Here is a 20,778-nt window from a genome sequence, read left to right as displayed (position 1 = left end):
ACTATTATGATATCCATTCTTAATTCACGGCAGCGAATGTGTTGTTCATGCATGTTGTAAGTCTAATTTCTTATCAATTCCCTGCTTCCAAATGGAATATCCTGGTAATTTGTGTCTTCTTCTGGATATTATCATAAGTTGCTCACTTGCTTTCGTGTTAACTCGTTAAACTTTGAGCTGCTTAAAGAAATAGATCATAGGCAAACACCATGGCTTTGTTTTTTCAGTTCGATTGCGATGCTTCCTCTGCATTTAACTTCCATTTTAATGGTGATTGGATTCAAAATCCTGTATCACTTGTAAAGATGATAGCCAATTGTAAAATGCATGCAATTTTAGTGCCTCTCCCTGGTCTCTCTCTGTCTCATGCGATTTCACAAGAAACTGAAGAAATATTAAAGGCTGAGCTACAAACTAGTCTTTTTCCTCATTGGCTTACTATTTGCTAGCTCTTTTAACTTACTTTTTTTAGCCTTTGTTTGCGTCGTAGGTTTGAACTTTGAGCCAAGAAGTTCTTGTTTAAACTTTTTTAATTACAGTATTTTTTTTCAAAAAAAAAAAAAAAAGAATAATTTTGAATTTTTATTAAAATTTCTGTTCAAACCTGTAAATCAAACGGGCCATAAGTTTTTATATTAATTTGAAGAGTCTTCGTAGCAAAATATATTTTTGTCTTGCCGTAAAATAACATGTACACGTTTAGCCACTTTTGATAAAATGGTAACATAAAATGGGAATTTCCGGCACTCGTTTGTGAATACTTCTTTTTGCTTTTTCACGTCAGTAGCTCCTCAAATCGACCAAGGATCATCATTATTACCTGCTACTGATTTAAAGTCTCTTTAACTTCTGATATGTATTGTGATGCATGAACTTGCTTTAAAAAAGAAAAAACTTCACAAAATGTGTGGGAATTCATTCTTCGGGTTTTAAAAAGCTTGACACTATAAATTACTCTCTTTCATCCATATCCTCTTTTTCCAGCTCTGGTCTTTTTTGTTTTTTTTGCTAATAAAAAAAAATCTAGTGGTTTACTTTATATCTTCTAGTCTCCTCAGCTATAACAGCAATTCCAAGGACCACCGAGTATCTGCAAAGGGCTAACTTAGTTCTTTTTTTTTTTTTTTTTTTTTCGGGAAGCACCCTCTTTCTATAATGACGAAAGGAATATAGAAATGCTAACTTGATTAATGGTCGTTAGCTAACTTAAATTGCTATACATCATTAACCGGGGTGATTATCTTAGAAGTAACTAAAGGAAACCAAGAAAGGCCAAGGAAAGTAGAAAGTAGCAAAAATTGATGAGGAAGAATCAAACATAGAAATTAACCGGATATCCGAAAACTTATAAGGTCTTACAAGCTAGAAACTTCCCTTAAAACGACTGTCAAAAAGGCTAAAGACCTCAATGTTTGATAACCTTTGCCATGCCAAAAGCGGCGGCTGAAGCGACGGCGCCAATGAGAGTGGTTTGAATGGCGCTCAAGAAGGGTCTGTTACCGGTGAAGTGACCCTTTGCATAGCCAAAGATCAGCAGCGCTGCTAAGGTTAAGACGACGGAGGCAACCACAGCCTCGGACGCCCTCGGAATGAAGAAGTAAGGAGTGAGGGGCAAAATACCTCCCAAGACGTAAGCAACGGCGATTGTGATGGCGCTGTGCAATGCCCTCTTTGGATCTGGCTTCTCCAATCCCAATTCAAATCTGTCGCCATAAGTTAGTATAGCTCATTATTTTTCCCTGTGCTAGATGGTAAGTTTGCATAGGAATGTATCATGGCACGTACATATTCCATGTTTTACATTGATGGAAATTTCGTTTCTTTACAAACAATATACCTTTAAAAATGACACAATTAAATAGATTCATGAGTTACAATGTGACAAACAACTTTTTTTGAGTTGATATTGGAATATATTACTTTGCGGAAAATGTTGAAGCTGACTTAGAGATAAAAATTGGTACCATGTATAACTAGACTTTAAAGGCGATGTCCTCATAGGCTGATAAATGGCTGAAATTTGTCCTTTGTGCCCTTTATATGGGCCACCAGCAATCGGCTAATTTTAACATCAAAAGTAATTATAACAAATACTGTTTAAAATGCAAATCCTAACTCCTAAATCTGTATGCTGGGTTTTCTGCCATTGGCCCAGCCCAAAAGAGGAATGTGAACAGTAAAATGCAGGATACATATACTGATATACATTATTCTGACTTGATGAGTACACCCCTTTTTTCCCTTGATAACATATATTTTTTTAACTTTTTTATCAGGTCAAACATTATTGTCATTTTCACAAAAAAAAAAGACCAACTATTATGCCTTTCACTTTCAGTAATGCACAGTATGAGGACCACATGGCTTTTGTCCACATTCCAAAAGTAATCCAATTGGAATTGGTTACTCATTGTAGTCGGTTGGTTGGCCACTACTGAAACTGATATGCTCATCCTTCCAAACTGGTCCCTACTAGAATCTTTATTCTTTCTTAAAGTAAAATATCATTGAATATTCTATATGCCTTTTTTTTCTTCTTCTTTCCCTCCAGAAAGGAAAAAGGGATAGTAAAACCCAAAAGTTCTTTGTTTTTTTGTTTTTTGTTTTTATCAAAAAGCAAGAATGTAACCCTGCTTCATAAAGTTTGAAGTTATATTTTGTATTTTCTTAATCAAACGAAGTATACTCGTGTGTTTACAATTACATAGAACTAACCCTAATATCAGATTTAAATGAAACTAACTGCATGTGCGAAAAGTATAACATTAAGTTAATGTATTATTCTGCAGATTTAGGTTGTATTATTTTTAAAGTCTAGTTATTGATCCGTATATCATTTTTATGTGTAAATCAAGCTCTTTTTTTTTTCCCCACAAAAACAATATATTCAAAAAACAATGCTTTAAAAAGTGATATTCCTCGAGTTTGGAAATTTAACGTGGTGTTCCACCATTTATTCCACACACGTGACAAATTGTTCTGTTTTGATTATGTCATGCGCGAGCAAGTCAAGTATTCTCTAGTAACAATTATGGATGCATGAGGAGCCTCACATTTAACAACAATAATCAACGGCCAAAAACAGACAATCACGACAATCTTTTAGCATTTATTTGTAAAGAAAAAAAAAAGTGTAAGTTAGATTTATGGTATGTAGAGAGAGAGAGAGAGAGAAAAGGACAGAACTTACTTCATCATAAAATCCAACCAAGCTTGGGGCTTTCTCCTGAGAGCATTAACAACAGGTGCATATTCATGTGGCTCTATCCCATAATCTGCCAGAATCTGAGCTACCTCTGCCGCCTCTGCATTTCATATTTGGCTCTTGTTTTACTTAGGGTTCGTTTAGTATAAAGATTCAAATCATGGTGATTCTAATCATGATTTTAAAATCAAAATCATGATTCATGATTTTAAATCACCTTAAATCAAGAAAAAAGTGATTTTAGAATCATGATTTGAGCTATTTTAAAACATCACATCAGATTCAGAATCATCTAAACTAAACACTAATTCTAAATCATAATTCAAAATCACTGTAAACAAACAATGATTCTGAACCAAACGCACCCTTATTTATTTATACTCCTTTCAAAAAATGAAATCTTGAACTCTACCAAACACCACAATATACTCTACTTATATAAACTTCATTTTGTGGGACCCTTTTTTCTATTAGTATGCGGTACCCAATAATATTGATGTCTAACATTATTATTGAAGTGTTTCTATTTAATGGAGTTACATCCCATCATCAGACATCAAATGTGAGCACCATTGATGGGTCCATTTTTTATGTCTATGGAGATTTATCAAACATTTTTCTCATTATCGGTCTCATAACATTGTTTTTATGTTGTTAAACTATTTATACAATTATTTAAGGGGAAAAAAAAGAAAATGTTACAAATTAAAAAAAAAAAATAGAATACCTGTTTCTGGAACGGTTATTATCTCTTCCTGTTCTCTTCGTAACTCCCTCAGGTAGTGATCAGCTTCACTCTTGGCAGCCAGGTATCTGCACAAAACCCAATGTATTATTTTTATCGACAAAATTAGCAGAACCTTCACATGTCTCACAAAATTCTGACCCTCTGGGTACTCAGAAAGTTTTCTCTCTAATTAAAATAAACAATTAATTATTTTTTATTATTAATAACAAAAGTTGTTATCTTTTCAGTCCTCGAAAATGCAACAGCAAGAAATCTCAGTTCGTAGTATCATAATAATATATTTTTATTCTATTTCAATACATTTCGTTGTCAGCTATACAAAATTACAAACACAATATAATATATGTTGAACATGACAACGGATGTTTCTAAACCATTAAGGAGAGGTTTGTGTATGAATTAAAATTATGATATTAAAATTATTTTTAATTTATGTATATTTTTTATGAGAGAAAATAATATAATGAATTATGAATTATGATTCAAATCATAGTATGAATATCCTTACCAAACGTCCTTTTTAAGTGTATTAAAGGTTTATTTAGTTCGTTGATTCAAATTAAGATCTGATAAAATGAACGGATTTAAATTTTTATTAAATATTCTGTTAAAATTTCTATACTGATTGATTTTGAGTACTCGCTTCTATACTGGAAACAAATCTCAGTACTGCAAACACAATATACATTGAAACACTAATTCCCAGTATAGTGAATGTTGGATTTTATATCTCAATGAAAAAAAAAAGTGAATCTAATGAAATTTTTTAATATTTATAAAAACAAAAATACGTTATCAAAGGGGGGGGGGGGAAAAAACAATACAGAGAATAGAAAATATCCCCGCCAAGTCCCATGGAAATGGCGCCGGCGGCGACCTCGGCGATGCCGGCAGTGAGGACAATAGAAGACGAGGCATTGGCGCCGGAGAGGCCGGCAGCCAAGGCGAAGGGGACGGTGAGGCCGTCGGAGACTCCGATGATGATGTCACGGACAACCTCGCCGGCGTTGAAGTGCTTTTCTCTGTGCTGGCTTATGAGCAGCCTCTGCTTCTCCGGGTCCACCATGTTCCTCGCCGCCTCACCTTGGTTTGCCATGAGAGAAAACTGGCCTATTTGGTTGCTGAAATGAAAGGGGTAATAGATATATAGATATAATAATAATAATAATGATAATAATAGTAAAGGGCCAAACAAGGATAAAAAGTTGGAAATGAGAAGGGGAGATGAGAATTGCGTTTGTTCGTATGTAAATGGCAAGATGAAGAGGATAGAGATAGTATATATATTGTAATTATAGAATACAAAGTTTTGGTCTTCGGCTAGGGTATCCGTAGCGCCATTGTGTGTTCATATATAAAGGGAATTGTGATGGATAAGTGACGCGTGCTCTTTGGGCTTTGGACACGTTCCCGGCACTCTTCCAATTTTCCACGTCAAACATACTCCAAAGACTTTTCTTTTCCAAAAAAAATACGAACATATTAGAGGGGTTCCAAAATCCCGAAATTACCCTCTCTATTCGCAGTGAGACTCGTCGTTTACGCAGGACATCTTCTCCGATATGTCAACACATCATCGTAGGGAGCTTGTCGTTGTTGTCAACGGAATGCCTTCGCTAAGTCGCCGTCGCAAGGAGCTCTAGCCTCACAATGCCGTTGTGAGGAGCTCTTGGGGTTGTGAGTTTTTAAACATCAACTTCCGATGGTCGGATTTCTTCTTCTCTGTCGTCTTTCGCTCACTCCTTCAGTGGTGGGTGCCGGGATTGTCCTACAAAAGACACCTCGGCGCTTAAGTCAGAAGAATCTTTAAAGGATTTGGAATGAAAAGAAAAGAGTAATGCTAAAGATATCAACTCAAATTTTAATTATTGTGTATCAACTGACGTGTAACGTGAATAAGTAGTTATAATTTCTTATCATTAATTTACATGGCATCGTTTAAACACCTAGTAACGTAGAAATGAGAAAGTATGATAAAAAGTTGTAAGTCTTCTACAATAGATTATTGTTCCTAACCATCATGTTATAAAAAGTCAAGCATCCAGCGTTTTCCGAGCATTTCCTTTGGTGCTCCCAAGTAAGTTGGTGCCAATTCTTTGACACCAAACTTCAGTCTTTATGACATATACACAAGTCCGTAGAACTACAAATACGCTTGATTGGATCGAAGCAATCTGCCACTATTTTGCATGGAATATATTCACTCCATTTCTTACTTCACCTCCTAAACTCATGAGATCTTAAAAATATTTTTTCATTGCAGTTGTAATTAACATGTCGTATTTCAAAAGGTTGATGACAAGAAAAAACCTTTTAATCTTACTAAGTTCAAGAAGAAACATCACAACCAAAATAGCCATTCTTGAAACTTTCTCCATATTTTCTTAAGAAGTTTTTAAGATGACGAAGTTATGATTGTGTGTTATTCTATTGCAGTAGGGAAGAGTAAAGCAATGATATTATAAGAGTATGAAATAACTTATTTAATTACTTGTCATGTCTAGGGGATTTTACTAGACATATAAAATCCTTGTAATATTAATACAATAGCATCTATTGCAATAAATTCTAAATCTTATTTTATCCATTAAATTAGTATAATGTCTATGGGTAAGCAATTTATCATTCTACTATATAGTATAGGAGGGCAAAATTTTACTGTTCAAAGAACAGTGTGAGCTATTTTTTGTTCCTCGGCTTTTCAAAAACTTCACTTATGTCCCCTCACTTTTGCTTTTACCGTTTTGCCCTTACCTTCAGGTTTTTTTTGTCCCTCAACTTTTGAAAAATTCTGTCTATGTCCCTTCACTTTTGCTTTTACCATTTTTCCCTTAGTTTTCTGTCTTTTTGTCCCTCAACTTCCAAAAAATTCCGTCTGTGTCCCCATACTTTTGCTATTACCGTTTTGCCCTCAACTTCTTATTCCTCCATTTGTTTTTTATTTGGGCATTTTGGTCATTTCTCTAGTATATACTAAATGTCTTAGAAAACTTCTCAGAGAGGATTTGTTAATCTTTTTCTTTCTTTTTTGTTTATTACTCATTTAGTGTTAATTGAAGTGAGAAAGTGTGCTTTGAATAGTGCACTTTTAACTAAAATGACATAGTTTTGGTTGAAAGTGTACAACTTTCTCAAATTTTTAGGTTGTTTTTACTTTTAAGCCTAAAAATTATTCGTATTTTTTATTTTAGTCCTTTTAAATTTTTATTTTTTTCTTTTTGTCCTAAAATTTATTTTCGTTTTCATTTTTGGTTCCTTTTGCCTTAAATTTGTTCATTTTTCCGTTTTGTTTTTTTATTGACAATGTTTCTTTGCTTCTTGCCCTAAAATTTATTTATTTCTTCATTTTAGTCCTATTTTATTTTATTTTATTTTATTTTATTTTATTTTATTACTTTTTGTCCTGGAATTTTTCTCTTTTTTTATTCCTTTTGCCCTAAAACTTATTTATTTCTTCATTTTAGTCTTTTTTTGACCTCTTTTTTATTCTTTACCTGCAACTTTATTTTTTTCGCTTTGGCTCCTTTCCTCTTAAAACTTATTTATTTCTCCATTTTGACCTTTTTTGACTCTTTTTTTTTTGGTTTTGGTTCCTTTTATCTAAAATTTAGTTATTTCTTCATTTTTGTCATTTTGACCCTTTTTTAATTTTTTCCCAAAAACATTATTTTTTCACTTTGGTTCTTTTTGCCCTAAAACAATATTTATTTATTCATTTTAGTCCTTTTTTTACTTTATTTTGACTTCGTACCCTAAAACTTATTTTGGTTCCTCATTGAGATTTTACATTCAGATTTTATATATTTTTAATAATAACATGACAATTAATTAATTACAAATTAACACACAGATTACTTTTCACATGCAAAAGCACGAGGAGTGCAACTAATATATAACTAGATAAGGACTCATTTAATTCAATAAAATAACAAAAAAGGGAAAAAAGTAACCGTAAAATATTTAAAAAGCTAATATTCTTTTGTCTGCCAAATCCGAATCAAATGAGAACGAACCCATAAAATATGAAATGTTTCGACACACTCTGGTCGTTTGAAACTAATAAAACCAGTTTTTGAAGATATCTGGATTGGTTTCTTGATTTCTGCCGAATCCGAATCAAATGAGAACGAGTTTGGGGATTTCAATTTTAGAGTTTCTATCTGTATTTAAGGAGTAGGAAGAGACTTATTTACCCTCAATCATCACGCACGTGAGCGCATGTGAGGAGTTTTCTCTCTCCTATTTACGGAAAATGCAAAGAAAAGTAGAAGTTCATGAAAGCTTGAGGTAGTAGGGTGGAGATTTTCAAAATTTAAAAAGTAAAGTGGGGGTAATACCAAAAGTTCTGGGGGAATAGGTGTAAATAATCTAAAAATAATTGTTGAATTTAAACTTTACTCAGAATTTACTCTTCCTTTTAATTTTCTACCCTTACAAAGGGACCTAATTTTTGAACTTTTAACACATATAGTATTTTGATCCCATATAAGGAGATGATAAGAAAATCGTAAAGATGTTGTGAGAAGAAAATATTTAAAATCAAACTGTAGCCCTTACATCGTGGCAATATTCAAAGTTGTCGAAGAAAAAATATGATGTGCAAAGTTTAAGGCCGTGCCATATTGTGTCTGTTTGAAACATTTTTTGAAAACGGTTTTTACATATTTCGAAAAATAAAAAATGAAAATGAAAAAGAAACAACGTTTATTTAGTAAATATTTTGAAAACGAAAACAATGAGAATAGTTTTTGTGAATGAATTAGAAAACAGTTGAAAGTTGTTTTCATTTTTAGTACTTATCAACAATATTATAATATATTAATTAATAAACACCTACGTAATTTTAAAATCGGTCTCAAAATGATTCTCAAAACAATCACATTTTTACTTTTTATTGAAAATAAAATCATTTTAAAACCAATTCCAAATGCATCTATTATGTTGTGGAAAAACATGGGAAAATAGGTGACATAAATAATTGAAATCACTTTAAACTATTATATTGTAATACAGGATATAAAAACAAATCAAACTTTATACCAACTTTTTGCCCACAAAGTAATACAATATTCGCCCACTGATTGTACAATAAGTAGTCAAATAAAGTGTGGAGCTTGATGACAAAGTATGGTAAAGAATTTTGATCGTCTTTTACAATAATTTATTCTTCTAGTCATCATGTGCTATAAAAAGTCATAGGTCTAGTGTTTTCCGGGCATTTCCTTTGGTGCTCCCAAGTAAGTGGTTGCCAATTCTTCAACACCAAACTTCAGTTCTTGGTGACACATACACAACTTCAGATAACTGCAAATACACTTGTTTGGATCGAAACAATCGCCCACCGTGTTGCACGGAATATTCACTACATTTCTTGCTTCGCCTCCCAACTCATGAGAACCTGCAACAAATTATTTTTCATTACTGTTGTAATTAACATGTCGCATTTCAAAAGTTGATGAACAAAAGACTATATAATAAAGATAAATAAGTAAAATCTTTAATCTTACCAAGTGCAAGAAGAAACATCACCACCAAAATAGCCATTCTTGAAACCTTCTCCATATTTTCTTAAGAATCGATGTTGTTAAGATGACGAAGTTTTGATTGTGTTATGTTCTATTTGCAGTAGGGAAGACCTATTTATAAGTGAAGCAATGATATTATAGAAATAACTTATTTAATTACTTGCCATGTCTAGGAGATTTTGCTAGAAATATAAAATCTTTGTCACATTAATGCAATAGAATCTATTGCAATAAATTCTATATCTTATTTTATTCATTAAGTTAGTATAATGTCTCTGGGTGAGCAATTTATCTTATGTAATTAGATAAGGATTCATTTAATTCAATAAAATCCAATCTTATTTATGTAATTAAATATTTAGATAAGGATCTCTACTCTATCTCAAAATCCCATCAAAAACCTTATCTGCAAAACCTGAATTCGAGAACGTAGATAAACTTATTTGATCAACAAAAAGTTAAATTTAACAAACCAAAAATCAGCTACAGATTAACAAATAATTAAATATTTTTATTGAAAAAAAAATTCCTATAAAATTGTTGCGTTTAAAGGGAAATAATGCCTATTATTTTTCTGAGATCGAAGCCGCGCTCTCCTAAACTCAAGTCTCAACACCCTACCTTACGTCTATACTTATTGTATTCCATATACTTATATTTGTCTTTTTATGATTTGAATTACTCATAATACCTACTTTTAAAAATGAATTGAGACCACAAATATTTTGGTCTTTGATGAGAATAATTCCAATATTTGGAATTGTAACTATTTTTAGAGATGCCCAGCCCGTTCTCCTTAGGCCCATGCGGGCCGCGGGCCAAGCCGGCCCAGCCCATATAAGAATGACATCGGCCCAGCCCACACCACAAGTTAATTTTATGTGGGCCAGGCTCGGCCGTACTGCGGGTCAGGATTGGCCGTGCCATGGGTCTTAAATGTGATGGCCCACTCAAGGCCCATCTTGGCTCATCATGGGTTTAGATGGGCCGGCCCATCTAAGCATGCAATTTTTAATTTTTAATTTTTTTATTTTTTAAACAAGTTAACAAATATATAAGTTTGAATAGTCAATGGAGATATGAAAAGGGATATTTTATTTTTGATTACCTCATTAAATAAAAACTTTTTTAAGAAAAACCCAATTGGACAAAACCTTAGTAAGGAAAAAAGAGTACAATCAGGATAATTATACATAAGATGTTGACAAAATTACTAAAAAGAAGAAAAAAAAACATGAAGATATTATGGGCCTAGATGGGCTGGGCTGGGCCGGACCATTATGGGCCTAGACGGGCCGGGTTGGGGCGGCCCATCATGGGCCTAGACCGGCTGGTGTAGCCTGGCCCAAGCTCAGCTTGGCCCATGACTTTTCATGGGCCATGCCGGGTCGGCCCATGGACCGATATATGTTGGCCCAGCCCAGCCCACTAGCCACTAATATTTATGGGCTGAGCCGTGCCTTGAACAGGGCCAGACCGTGCCGGCCCGGCCCGTCACTGTGTCAGGATGGACCTGGGCCGGCCCACGGGCCTCGGTCCATTGTTGCATCTCTAACTATTTTAAATACCCAATTGTATTGTTTTTTAAAACATTTATCTTTTTTAAGGTTTTTTTCTTATTGTTTCAACACACTCTATATCTTGTGACTTCTGCATTATCCATATTTTGGATAGAATTGGTAGAAGAAGATGGGTAAAGCTCAGCCCAAAAGCTTTTAGGAGATGATTATCAAATTATATATTAGACTATAACTGTCCATAAAAAGAATAGTTGTACATGTGTCAAGAGATTGTGAGACAGCTAATAACAGAATTTATATACACCTAATTAAGCTATGGTAAAAAGTACATATTTGCACTCTAATACTTTGTTTAAAGCAAGAGTGACCATGTGGTATATCTGTTTTGATATTAAATTAAAACTATTAGATTGTATAGTAAAAATAATTGTGGAGAAATTGTGGCGACTGACCCTTTTTAAAGTCTGTCTCTAGTTTTGCTAAGTTTAAGAAAATGTATTGAAAGAAAAATAGTTTCTTTCATAACAGTAATTGAGTTTTAATAAATGATTTGTTGATCTTGGTAACTAATCCATTATTATAATTAAACATTAGATTATCAACGTACATCTAATGTATCTCTTTCAAATCAGGTAAATTATTGATTCTTAAGTTCTTTTTTAAAACGAATATTTTTTAATTTAATAAAACAAGAGACATTTACCGCGAAAATCAAATGCCTAATATAATTCCTTTCCAAAGAGCACGTTTTCAATAGGAATCTTCTATATTACCACGAAAATCAAATGCCCTAAATCACTTTATATAAACTATTAATGAGCACCATCAAGAAAACTCCTCTTTTATAATCAAATTTCATTTATCATCTAGTTTCAGTGAGTTTGCACTACTATAATTTGGGATATTTGCGACGACATTTATCATCGCAAATAATTAACTATTTACAGCAATGTATCATCACAAATATTTTCGTGAGGCTAAAAAATATTGTCGTTGCTAAAAAAGACACACGTCGTCGCAAATATTTACTTGTTAGCAGGCATTGTCTGGCGCGAACTTTTAGCGCCAAAATAACTTTATTTACGACGACGTGTCGTCACAAATAATTAACTATTTGCGGCTCCATGTCGTCGCAAATATTTTCGTAAAACTGAAAAATATTGTTGTCGCTAAAAAACACACAACATATTATACTATTTTTATTTCTAAATTTATTTCTTTTTTCATATTTAACATAACATGTTATACTTTTTTTATTTTTTTTATTTCATTTATCTTTGCAGGCTAAGATGGAGATAGAAAGAACCATGCAGATGACATAGTTTGTTGGGGAAGGTTCATCCACGGCGGTCAATGAGGAAAGGATTATATCCCAAGTCTTGGGAAAGCGTAGAGGACACACTAAGGGAGTGGGACCGACACTGCCACGGAAGAATTGTTCAAGCGCTTCCACCTCATCATCTGCTTCGCAATCGGACGGGTCGTCTTCAGTTAATTTGCCCCAGCATGTCCAAAACTGGCTGAACAACCTCTGCATCAAGCAACGCAACATGTTCGATAACCAACAGATCATGATGGAAGTCATGCGCTCGATGAATCCCAACATCAACTTCTTGTCAGTTAACCACTCCCAACTGTTGGTTCCTCTGCCGCCTGAGCGAAACGAAGAAGACGAGGATGAGGACGACGATGCTGCTAATTTAGGAGATTAAAATATCTATTTTTATTTTTCTTATTATCAATACTTTTTAGTATCTATTGATTAATTTACTTTTTAAGACTTATTTTATTATTGTGTTGACTATTTTATATCAATTATTATATTTTATTTTATTATAAATTTTTTTCAAATTTATATCTTTATTAATTAATATTATTAAGAAAGTACGGAAAAAAAAGAAAATACTATTTGTGACGACATATCTAAGGTGTCATCGTAAATAGTTCACATTATTAGCGACGACGATTTAGTCGCAAAAGATTTTAAACACTTTTGCAACGACACTATGTCGTCACAAATGCGGTATGACACGTCATCATCAACAACATATTCAACGGAACATTCGTGACGACTTATTCACGACGATTGTCGTCGTTAATATATTTGTGATGACATTTCAAAATTTTGTCGTCGCAAATATATCATTTGCGTCTAATTTTTTGCGGCGACTAATTTGTGACGACATGTCGTTGAAAATGCAGTATTTGCGACGACCAATCACCTATTATGACGACATTGAGTGGCCGCAAATGACTTTTTTTTGTTGTAATTGCCCTACGTTTAACTACTACATATTGTAGATATAGATATTATCTCTAGGAAATGATACATGAGTAGTTACAACAAAAAGGAGCCAGATTTTGCGGAATTAATATTATATTATAAATTTATGTCAATGGGGCAATTACAAAATTCATGATATAGTAATACATATTACTACCGCAGCAAATGCATAATTTACACGTAGGTAGAAAGCAAAACGATGGATATTAATACATTAACCACTCACTGAAACTTCAGTACAAATAAGAGAATCAAAGTCTTAAATACCCTCCAAACATTTCTTTTATCTAAATACTTAATTAAGTTAATTATTAATTTATGCTCGGAAAAACTTAGCAATGCTATAAGCAGCTGCAGAGGCAATGGCACCAATGAATGCAGTTTGGATGGCACTCTTGAAGGGCTGATCTCCGGTGAAGTAGCCTTTGGCAAAACCAAAGATGATTAGTGCCACTAAAGTTAAGACAACTGATGCTATTACAGCCTCTCTAGCAATTGGAATGATCATGTACGGCAACAATGGCACTAATCCTCCCATTATGTAAGAAATGGCAATTGTCAATGCACTCTGTAGTGCTCTCATTGTGTCTGGTTTCTCTAACCCCAGTTCAAACCTGCAAAATATATTATATATATATATGTATATAATAAAGATAATAAGCACGTGAGATAAAGTAAGTTATAAGTGCAATTATATGGGTCCAAACATATTGGACACTCACTATCTTTTTCTTTTCTTTTTTTTTTTAATTTTAAGGTACTATCTATTTTGATACCTTATTGATTTATTAATTATCCCACTAATGAGAGGAAAAATCAATTTATATCTTTTTTTTATACTAAAAACACTAAAAGAAAATGCTAGAAATTAGAATAATCATGTGTGTGTGTGTGTGTGTGTGTGTGTATAGGATCATCTACTAATTACTTCATCATGAAATCAACCCAGGCTTGAGGGTTTCTCCTTAGAGCATTCACAACTGGCCCATATTCATGTGGTTCGACCCCATATTGTGCCAATATTTCGGCAACTTCGGCAGCCTCTGTATTAGAACTCAGAAATTTAATGAGGACGTCCAAGTGTTAATATTGAAAATCAGAAATGACAAATACAGCAAAATAATAATAGAGACAGTAGTACCTTTTTTGGTTAAAAAAAAAAAAAGAAAAAATAATTCAGATGTGTACTTTGTTCTCCCGTTAGTAAATATTGAAGGTCAAAAGGATATGATATATCACATATGATTATAAGGTGGGTGGGCTCATAAATAATATATAATAATTTTACTTTTCGCAAGTGAAAGTATTAATACTTATTTAGGAGAGAACTATTTTCCCATTCAACATCTCTGTGTGCTATTTCATTGCTTCTCCCACAGTATTAATCGAAAACGTCTTTGCATATGTGCGTGTATTTCCTAATATAATAGGGATCTTTTACCAAGGAAAAAGAACATTATATTAGTGTGTCACATGCTAATATATAGTTTTTAAAATTACCAAAAAAAAAAACAAAATATAATATAATATTAGAGGATTTTCAATCCCTCCGATGACGTCATATATGCACGTGCTACTATGCACATTTTATCTTTTCTGTCTATAAGCGTGTATGTACAGGTTGTTTCTTTTTTTTTTTTTTTCTTCGATATCTACAAATAAAATAATTTCCTCCTTGCCCGCCCGCCACTAAAGCTCAAGTGTCATATATTAACAGATTACGTACAAGAGTACAAAACCCTCCCATATGGCTGTCACTTAATGAAATATGTTGCCGCTTTTAATCATAATTAGTACTGCTAGAGGGGACAAAAAGTAGAAATTAAAAAGTGTCCACTAATTAATATATGTGCTTGGTAATTGACAGTTATTAACATTCAAAACAAGCTAATTATAATTAGTTGAATGAAATATTAGAAACCTATTTCTGGAACGGCAACTATTTCATCTTCTTCTCTCTTTAGCTCTCTCATGTAGTGATCAGCTTCGCTCTTTGCTGCAAGATACCTGCAGCCCATGGTTGAAACCCAAATCCATTTAGCACTAGCTAGAAAGAAAGAAAGAAAGAAAGAAAGAAAAAAATACTAGGAATTAAGAAAGTTCACACATCGCAAAACCCTGCCCGCTCCACATTTCCTCCATAAAGTTCTAGATGTCTAGGATTTAACCATTATAGATTTAGGTGGTGCATATTCTAATCGTTATATATATATATATATATATATACACACACAATATATATATATGGAATACAAAATCTCATACATATAATGCATAATCTTACTGAATTTTTATAAACGGTTCAAAATTTACAGTCATGTCATGTTGTAAAATGTGTACACAAAAGAAACTGTTGTCAGAAGTGTAGTGTCATGCATGTCATGAAAGTACTTCGCACAATATTAGACGTCGTTAAAAACTGTGGTTAAATGTCAGGAACATAAAACGACGCTTGATTTTATAATAATTCTAAGCGTTGTAAAATCTCTTAACGATGCTTTTAAACCATCGCCATAGCTGCAATTTCTATTTGGTGTACACATTTATGATAATATATCACGGATTTAAAAGAAAAAAAAAATGGAACAAAACACAAACACAAGCGTGCGTTTAGTTGGTAGATTCGTATCATGATTTGAATTGTGATTCAGAGTTCGTTACAGTATTTTTTCTCACAAAAAACACATGTAAATCGAGAAATCGAGAATGATTCTGAACCCATTAACCTAACGTCCACTAAAAAGTATGGCTCTTACCCTCCTAGCCCCATGGAGATGGCACCGGCAGCAACTTCAGCAATTCCAGCAATGAGAATGATGGAGGAGGAGACGTCGGCTCCCGACAAGCCCGCCGCAAGTGCAAAGGGGACAGTGAGGCCGTCGGATGCACCGATGATGACATCTCGGACGATCTCACTTGACATGAAGTGCTTCTCTTCATGATCATGAAGAAGTAGCATTTGCTTCTCTAGATCTGCATACCCATTTTCTGTCATTGTAATATTAAAGACGTAATCTCTCTATATTGAATGAGCAAATAAAAGTACAATAAAATGTGAAGTAAATATTGTTACGATAGGACTATTTTCCTTGGGACGATCTTCGGAGTAGTGAGGAGGGGGATTTATAGAAAAGGTTAAATGTACGAAAATTTGTAGGTGTGAGAAGAAAATTTGAAAAATAAAATAAAATAAAAGTGGTATGTGGTAGGTGTGTAGTGTCTGTATCACATTTGCGAAAGAAGGTGGGTCTTTTTTTTTCTTTTTTTTTTTTTTTCCTGCAGATTCCAATGAAAAAGAAATGTAGAGAACATTATCTGGGTCCACTACTCCACTTTTTTCTTTTTTCCACCTCCTTTGAGCTGCCACTTAACTAGTAGGGAGAATCGAAGTTGTGTATACTTTGAATTAGGCCCCGTTTATTTTATCACTTCGAGTTTAAAATTTGAGTTTTATTACAGTAAAAAAACACTTAGAAACAGTCACATTTAATTTTTTACTACAGTAAAAAACTCTCACATAAAGTCACATCTCAACTCGAATTGAAAAGTCGAATCAACGAACTAAACGGGTTCTTAGTGTCTATTTTTTTCCCCTAAGGGAATTAGTTTTTTTTTTTTTTTTTAAGATGGGCATATTTATAAAGAGAACATTGCCGTGATCCTTCAAAGAGAGTTATACTTTTATCGTATTATGTAAAAGTAGTAAACATACATTATATATATTAAACATAACACTAATATTGGATTTATATAACATCAAAAAATTTAGTTATCTCAAATCATTGTTATTTCTTTTTAATATTAATGTTATGTTGAGCAATTATCATGTTAAGTTTTTTATTTCTACATAATATATGCAAGTAGAAGACGATAGCAAAGGCGCGTGCAATATATATATATATATATTCTAAGAAAAGCAAAGCTCATTGGTTTTGATAAATGTGAGGATAAATAACTAAAACAGATAGTCATTTTCTCTCATGCATCAATTCTTTTTTTAAAAAAAATTAAAAATGAGAAATTGAAACTTTACATCTGGAGTCAAATATGAATTTATTGATAAGCAATGTCAGTCACACGTCTCACCAATATTAATTTATAAATATACATATGTTATATAACTGTTCTAATATAAGTGGGGCTTCAACAGTAATATTTAGGTCCCGTTTGCGGGTTCGAATTGTGTGGGTTTGAATCTATATGTAGATTTTCTATGGTTTAGATTGGCATTTAATAGTGTAAGGTTTTAAATAGAAAATAAAATTTGAATCATGTTTGGTTACATTATTAGAACTACGGTTTTTTTGAAAAATGTAAGTGAAAATAGTTGGTGGAAACTTTGGGATGAATTATTGAACTATGGGTTTGCACCTTAAGAATATTGACGGGTTAAAGTTGGGTAGAACTTTCAATTTTGGGTTCAAATGAATCCTAAACCCAAATCCAAATTCAAAAGTTATGCCAAACAAGAGTTTAAATTGATTTTTAGATTCAAAACCACCTAAACCCTCTAACCAAACAAGCATTTAGAAGTTACTGCTTCAGCACGAATCTTGTTCTGGTACGAAATCATATATACAATCAAGAAATTAAAGAAAAATAAATAAATAAAATAAGAAAATTTTAGGTAAGAATCGGTCATTTTCACAATCAATAGATATTGTTTATAGTTCCCATAAAATAAAAGAAACTAATTAGAATGAATGAGAATGGGGAAGAGAAGTCCCTATTGTTATGAACAGTAGTTCTTAATTTCAGTTAAAGTTATTATACAAGTCAATTAAAAGTACTGTTTATATCATAATTTTATTGTACAAATAGTAACCGTAAATAGTGCTAAAATTTTTTATATAAATAAAACTTTAAAACTCTTTATTTTATATACTTTTACAATATTGATGAGACTTTTTCTAAAATTTTTCTTTTTAAAACTTTTCTTTTTAATTTTGTATTTTCTTAGCTTTCGTAAAACATATCATATTATTATTGTCGGTACAAATATCAACAAATAGTGGTCAATGGAGCCGCTTGAACAGAAAACATTAGGCGTGTGTTAGGCACGGGCAACCTACAAATGACGAAAGCAAAACACTAGGCGTGTGTGCGACACAAGCTCTCATGATCCAAAAACATTACTTTCAAACTTATAATCAATAAAAAAACAAAAACAAAAAAACAAAAGACGCATGTGAAAATTGACAAAGTCGTACAATTTTTTGTGAAATCATCAATGTTTGCGCATAGAGGAAAAGCAAGGGAATCTTTTTGGAATCGACAAGGGGATTCCCCACTATGAGTTGCATATCGTTTTGACATTATTTGTTTGTGTTTAAACTGCAATCAACAAGAATACATGTTAAAATGTAGAGCAAGGATGGCCCCACGAGCCGAGAGGAGCATTTTTATAAAATGTATACATACCCGTCTCAAATTTATTAATAAGAAAAAGAAAACAGAAGAAAAAAATAGTGCCGGAAAAAAAAATGGTGGTTGGATAATACTTGCTCCTTATGTTGGCATAAAAATTTGTGCGGTAAAATGTGAAATTATGTAGATGAGTTACATATAAATAAGTTTTCTTGCATAACTCTTTACCAACACAAACCTTTTTTAAAAAAAAATTACGTACACCAAAGTGCTTTTGATTATTTGGAAGAATATAATGAATGATTTATGATGTATGTCATAACTTCTCGCTGCTGGCAGTGGCACCACTAATATTTGACATATCAAATATATATATATATATATATATATTGACCGTTTATTACCTTGTTCTCCTAGCAAGCTAGGAACGTTATGCAGGGTTGTGTGTAATTTTCCCATATTGTGGGCACATTGTGGTACTTTTGTCATTGGTTTGTTTTATGTAATTTAGAATATGCGTGAACAAGAGAGGTTCTCCTCTAACTTTCTTAAAGCATGCCATTTTTGTTTCAAACTGATAATTATTGGGAAGTGCACTACTTTATGTATAGGGTTTTTTATTTTTTGTTTTTTCTATGTCGAGTTCATTTCATGATTTCTTCCTTGAATTAGAAGAATATAATGCAAACCTGACGAGTCCACATATAATAATTGTTTAGTACACAAATTAATTAAAAATTTACTTCTTTTGGCTATATAGCTGGTAAAAAAAAAAAAAAAAAAAAAACACAAAGTAGTGAGAAATGAGAATAGAGATGTCGTGTATTTAAAAAGCATAAGTCCATCCCTTACTGATGAAATTTTCATCATGAAAATGACAAAAAATTGAAATTAGGACCATGAAAGACGAGCATTGTATTCCTCAAAGAAAAAGTGTCCACAAGCAACATCTAACTCAAATTTTCTTCATATCTTTCTCGGTATAGAATATATGCGGTGCCTATTTCAATTCTCTCTTTATACGAATCTTCTTGCATCTGCAAAAATCAGAGATGATGAACTTTGTGGCTAGATTTCTTTTGCTGCTTTCACTAGATGTCTTTGGGCTAATAAAACTTCAAAATGAATCTCATGTTAGTTTAGAAGGTCTATTAAGAAGTCGTCGATCTATAAAATTATCCCATTTAAGCCCTTCTATCAAGAATGCATTAACAAGTCCATAAAAAATGACATGATTTTTTAAAATATAAGACTAGTATTATTGTCTCATTTCCTAATATCTTAAGTTTTTAGGATGGATTGGTAAATTAACATAGTATCAAAGTAAGAGGTCCTGAGTTCAAATATTCATAATTGCACTCTTTATTTTCATTTGAAATTGTTATGACGTGTTAAGTCTTTAATATATTTCAAACTTATTATTAAAGTACCCCTTTTAAAAAACCCTACCACTTGACTGGTTCTAATATAAAATGTACAAATATATGAGCTAATGTTAAGGGGTAGAAATTGAAGAGGGCTACATTTCAAGGGGTTATTTTAAAAATTGCCCATAGCAAAATTTCAATAGTAGAGTATAAATATAGGAAAATTTTTAAAATATTACAAGAATAGTAAAATTTTGATATCACTAAAATAATGATTTTATCATTGTATAGTAAATGAGACATCATTATGATAATGATTATGTCATTTTTGCTATATTTATAATATTCTAAAAAATTTTGCTAAATTTCAACTTAAGGTATGAAATTTTACCGTGTAGTGTAATTACCCATCGATGATTTACACATATAGCAAAATGTGAATATCAAAGTTGAAATTTGACAAAAGTTTTGAAATATTATAGGAATAGCAAAATTTTATATCATTCTTACAACATTAAAATGATGACTATATCATTGTATAATATAAGATGTTATATCATTATGATAGTGACTATGTTATTTTTGCTGTATTTATATTTTTCTAAAAATTTTGTTAAATTTCAACTCAAGGTATGAAATTTTACCATGTAGTGTAATTACCCAGTAATGATTTACACATACAGCAAAATTTGAATATCAAAGTTGAAATTTAACAAAACTTTGAAATATTATAGGAATAGCAAAATTTTATATCATTGTTAT

The 20,778-nt window shown here is 32.3% G+C and overlaps 2 protein-coding genes across 2 annotated transcripts; both read right to left on the bottom strand.

The window, feature by feature from the left end:
• Positions 1-843: 843 nt before the first annotated feature.
• Positions 844-5,260, bottom strand: LOC21390188 (vacuolar iron transporter 1). Its single transcript, XM_024163578.1, has 4 exons — positions 4,796-5,260; positions 3,933-4,018; positions 3,191-3,305; positions 844-1,703 (listed from the first exon to the last, which is right to left on the bottom strand). Exons 1-4 carry the CDS (start codon positions 5,047-5,049, stop codon positions 1,406-1,408), a joined length of 753 nt encoding a protein of 250 aa, XP_024019346.1. The 5' UTR covers positions 5,050-5,260; the 3' UTR covers positions 844-1,405.
• An 8,213-nt stretch (positions 5,261-13,473) lies between these two features.
• Positions 13,474-16,357, bottom strand: LOC21390186 (vacuolar iron transporter 1). The gene is made up of 4 exons (XM_010095006.2): positions 16,039-16,357; positions 15,204-15,289; positions 14,211-14,325; positions 13,474-13,896 (listed from the first exon to the last, which is right to left on the bottom strand). The coding sequence occupies exons 1-4, from the start codon at positions 16,275-16,277 to the stop codon at positions 13,599-13,601; spliced, it is 738 nt and encodes a 245-aa protein (XP_010093308.1). The 5' UTR covers positions 16,278-16,357; the 3' UTR covers positions 13,474-13,598.
• Between the last annotated feature and the right edge of the window lie 4,421 nt (positions 16,358-20,778).

The sequence above is a fragment of the Morus notabilis genome, unplaced genomic scaffold (genome assembly GCF_000414095.1).
Source record: "Morus notabilis unplaced genomic scaffold, ASM41409v2 Scaffold2195, whole genome shotgun sequence".
NCBI lineage: Eukaryota > Viridiplantae > Streptophyta > Magnoliopsida > Rosales > Moraceae > Morus > Morus notabilis.
This window is presented reverse-complemented; position numbering and strand designations above follow the sequence as displayed.

Excerpts from the sequence above, each read along its gene's own strand:
- LOC21390188 (XM_024163578.1), bottom strand. The coding sequence starts at position 5,049 with ATGGCAAACCAAGGTGAGGCGGCGAGGAACATGGTGGACCCGGAGAAG. Across the intron at positions 4,019-4,795 it reads ATTTCCATGGGACTTGGCGG|ATACCTGGCTGCCAAGAGTG; the intron begins GGATATTTTCTA and ends GGTTTTGTGCAG. Across the intron at positions 1,704-3,190 it reads TGGTTGGATTTTATGATGAA|ATTTGAATTGGGATTGGAGA; the intron begins GTAAGTTCTGTC and ends TTATGGCGACAG.
- LOC21390186 (XM_010095006.2), bottom strand. The coding sequence starts at position 16,277 with ATGACAGAAAATGGGTATGCAGATCTAGAGAAGCAAATGCTACTTCTT. Across the intron at positions 15,290-16,038 it reads ATCTCCATGGGGCTAGGAGG|GTATCTTGCAGCAAAGAGCG; the intron begins GTAAGAGCCATA and ends CATGGGCTGCAG. Across the intron at positions 13,897-14,210 it reads TGGGTTGATTTCATGATGAA|GTTTGAACTGGGGTTAGAGA; the intron begins GTAATTAGTAGA and ends TATATTTTGCAG.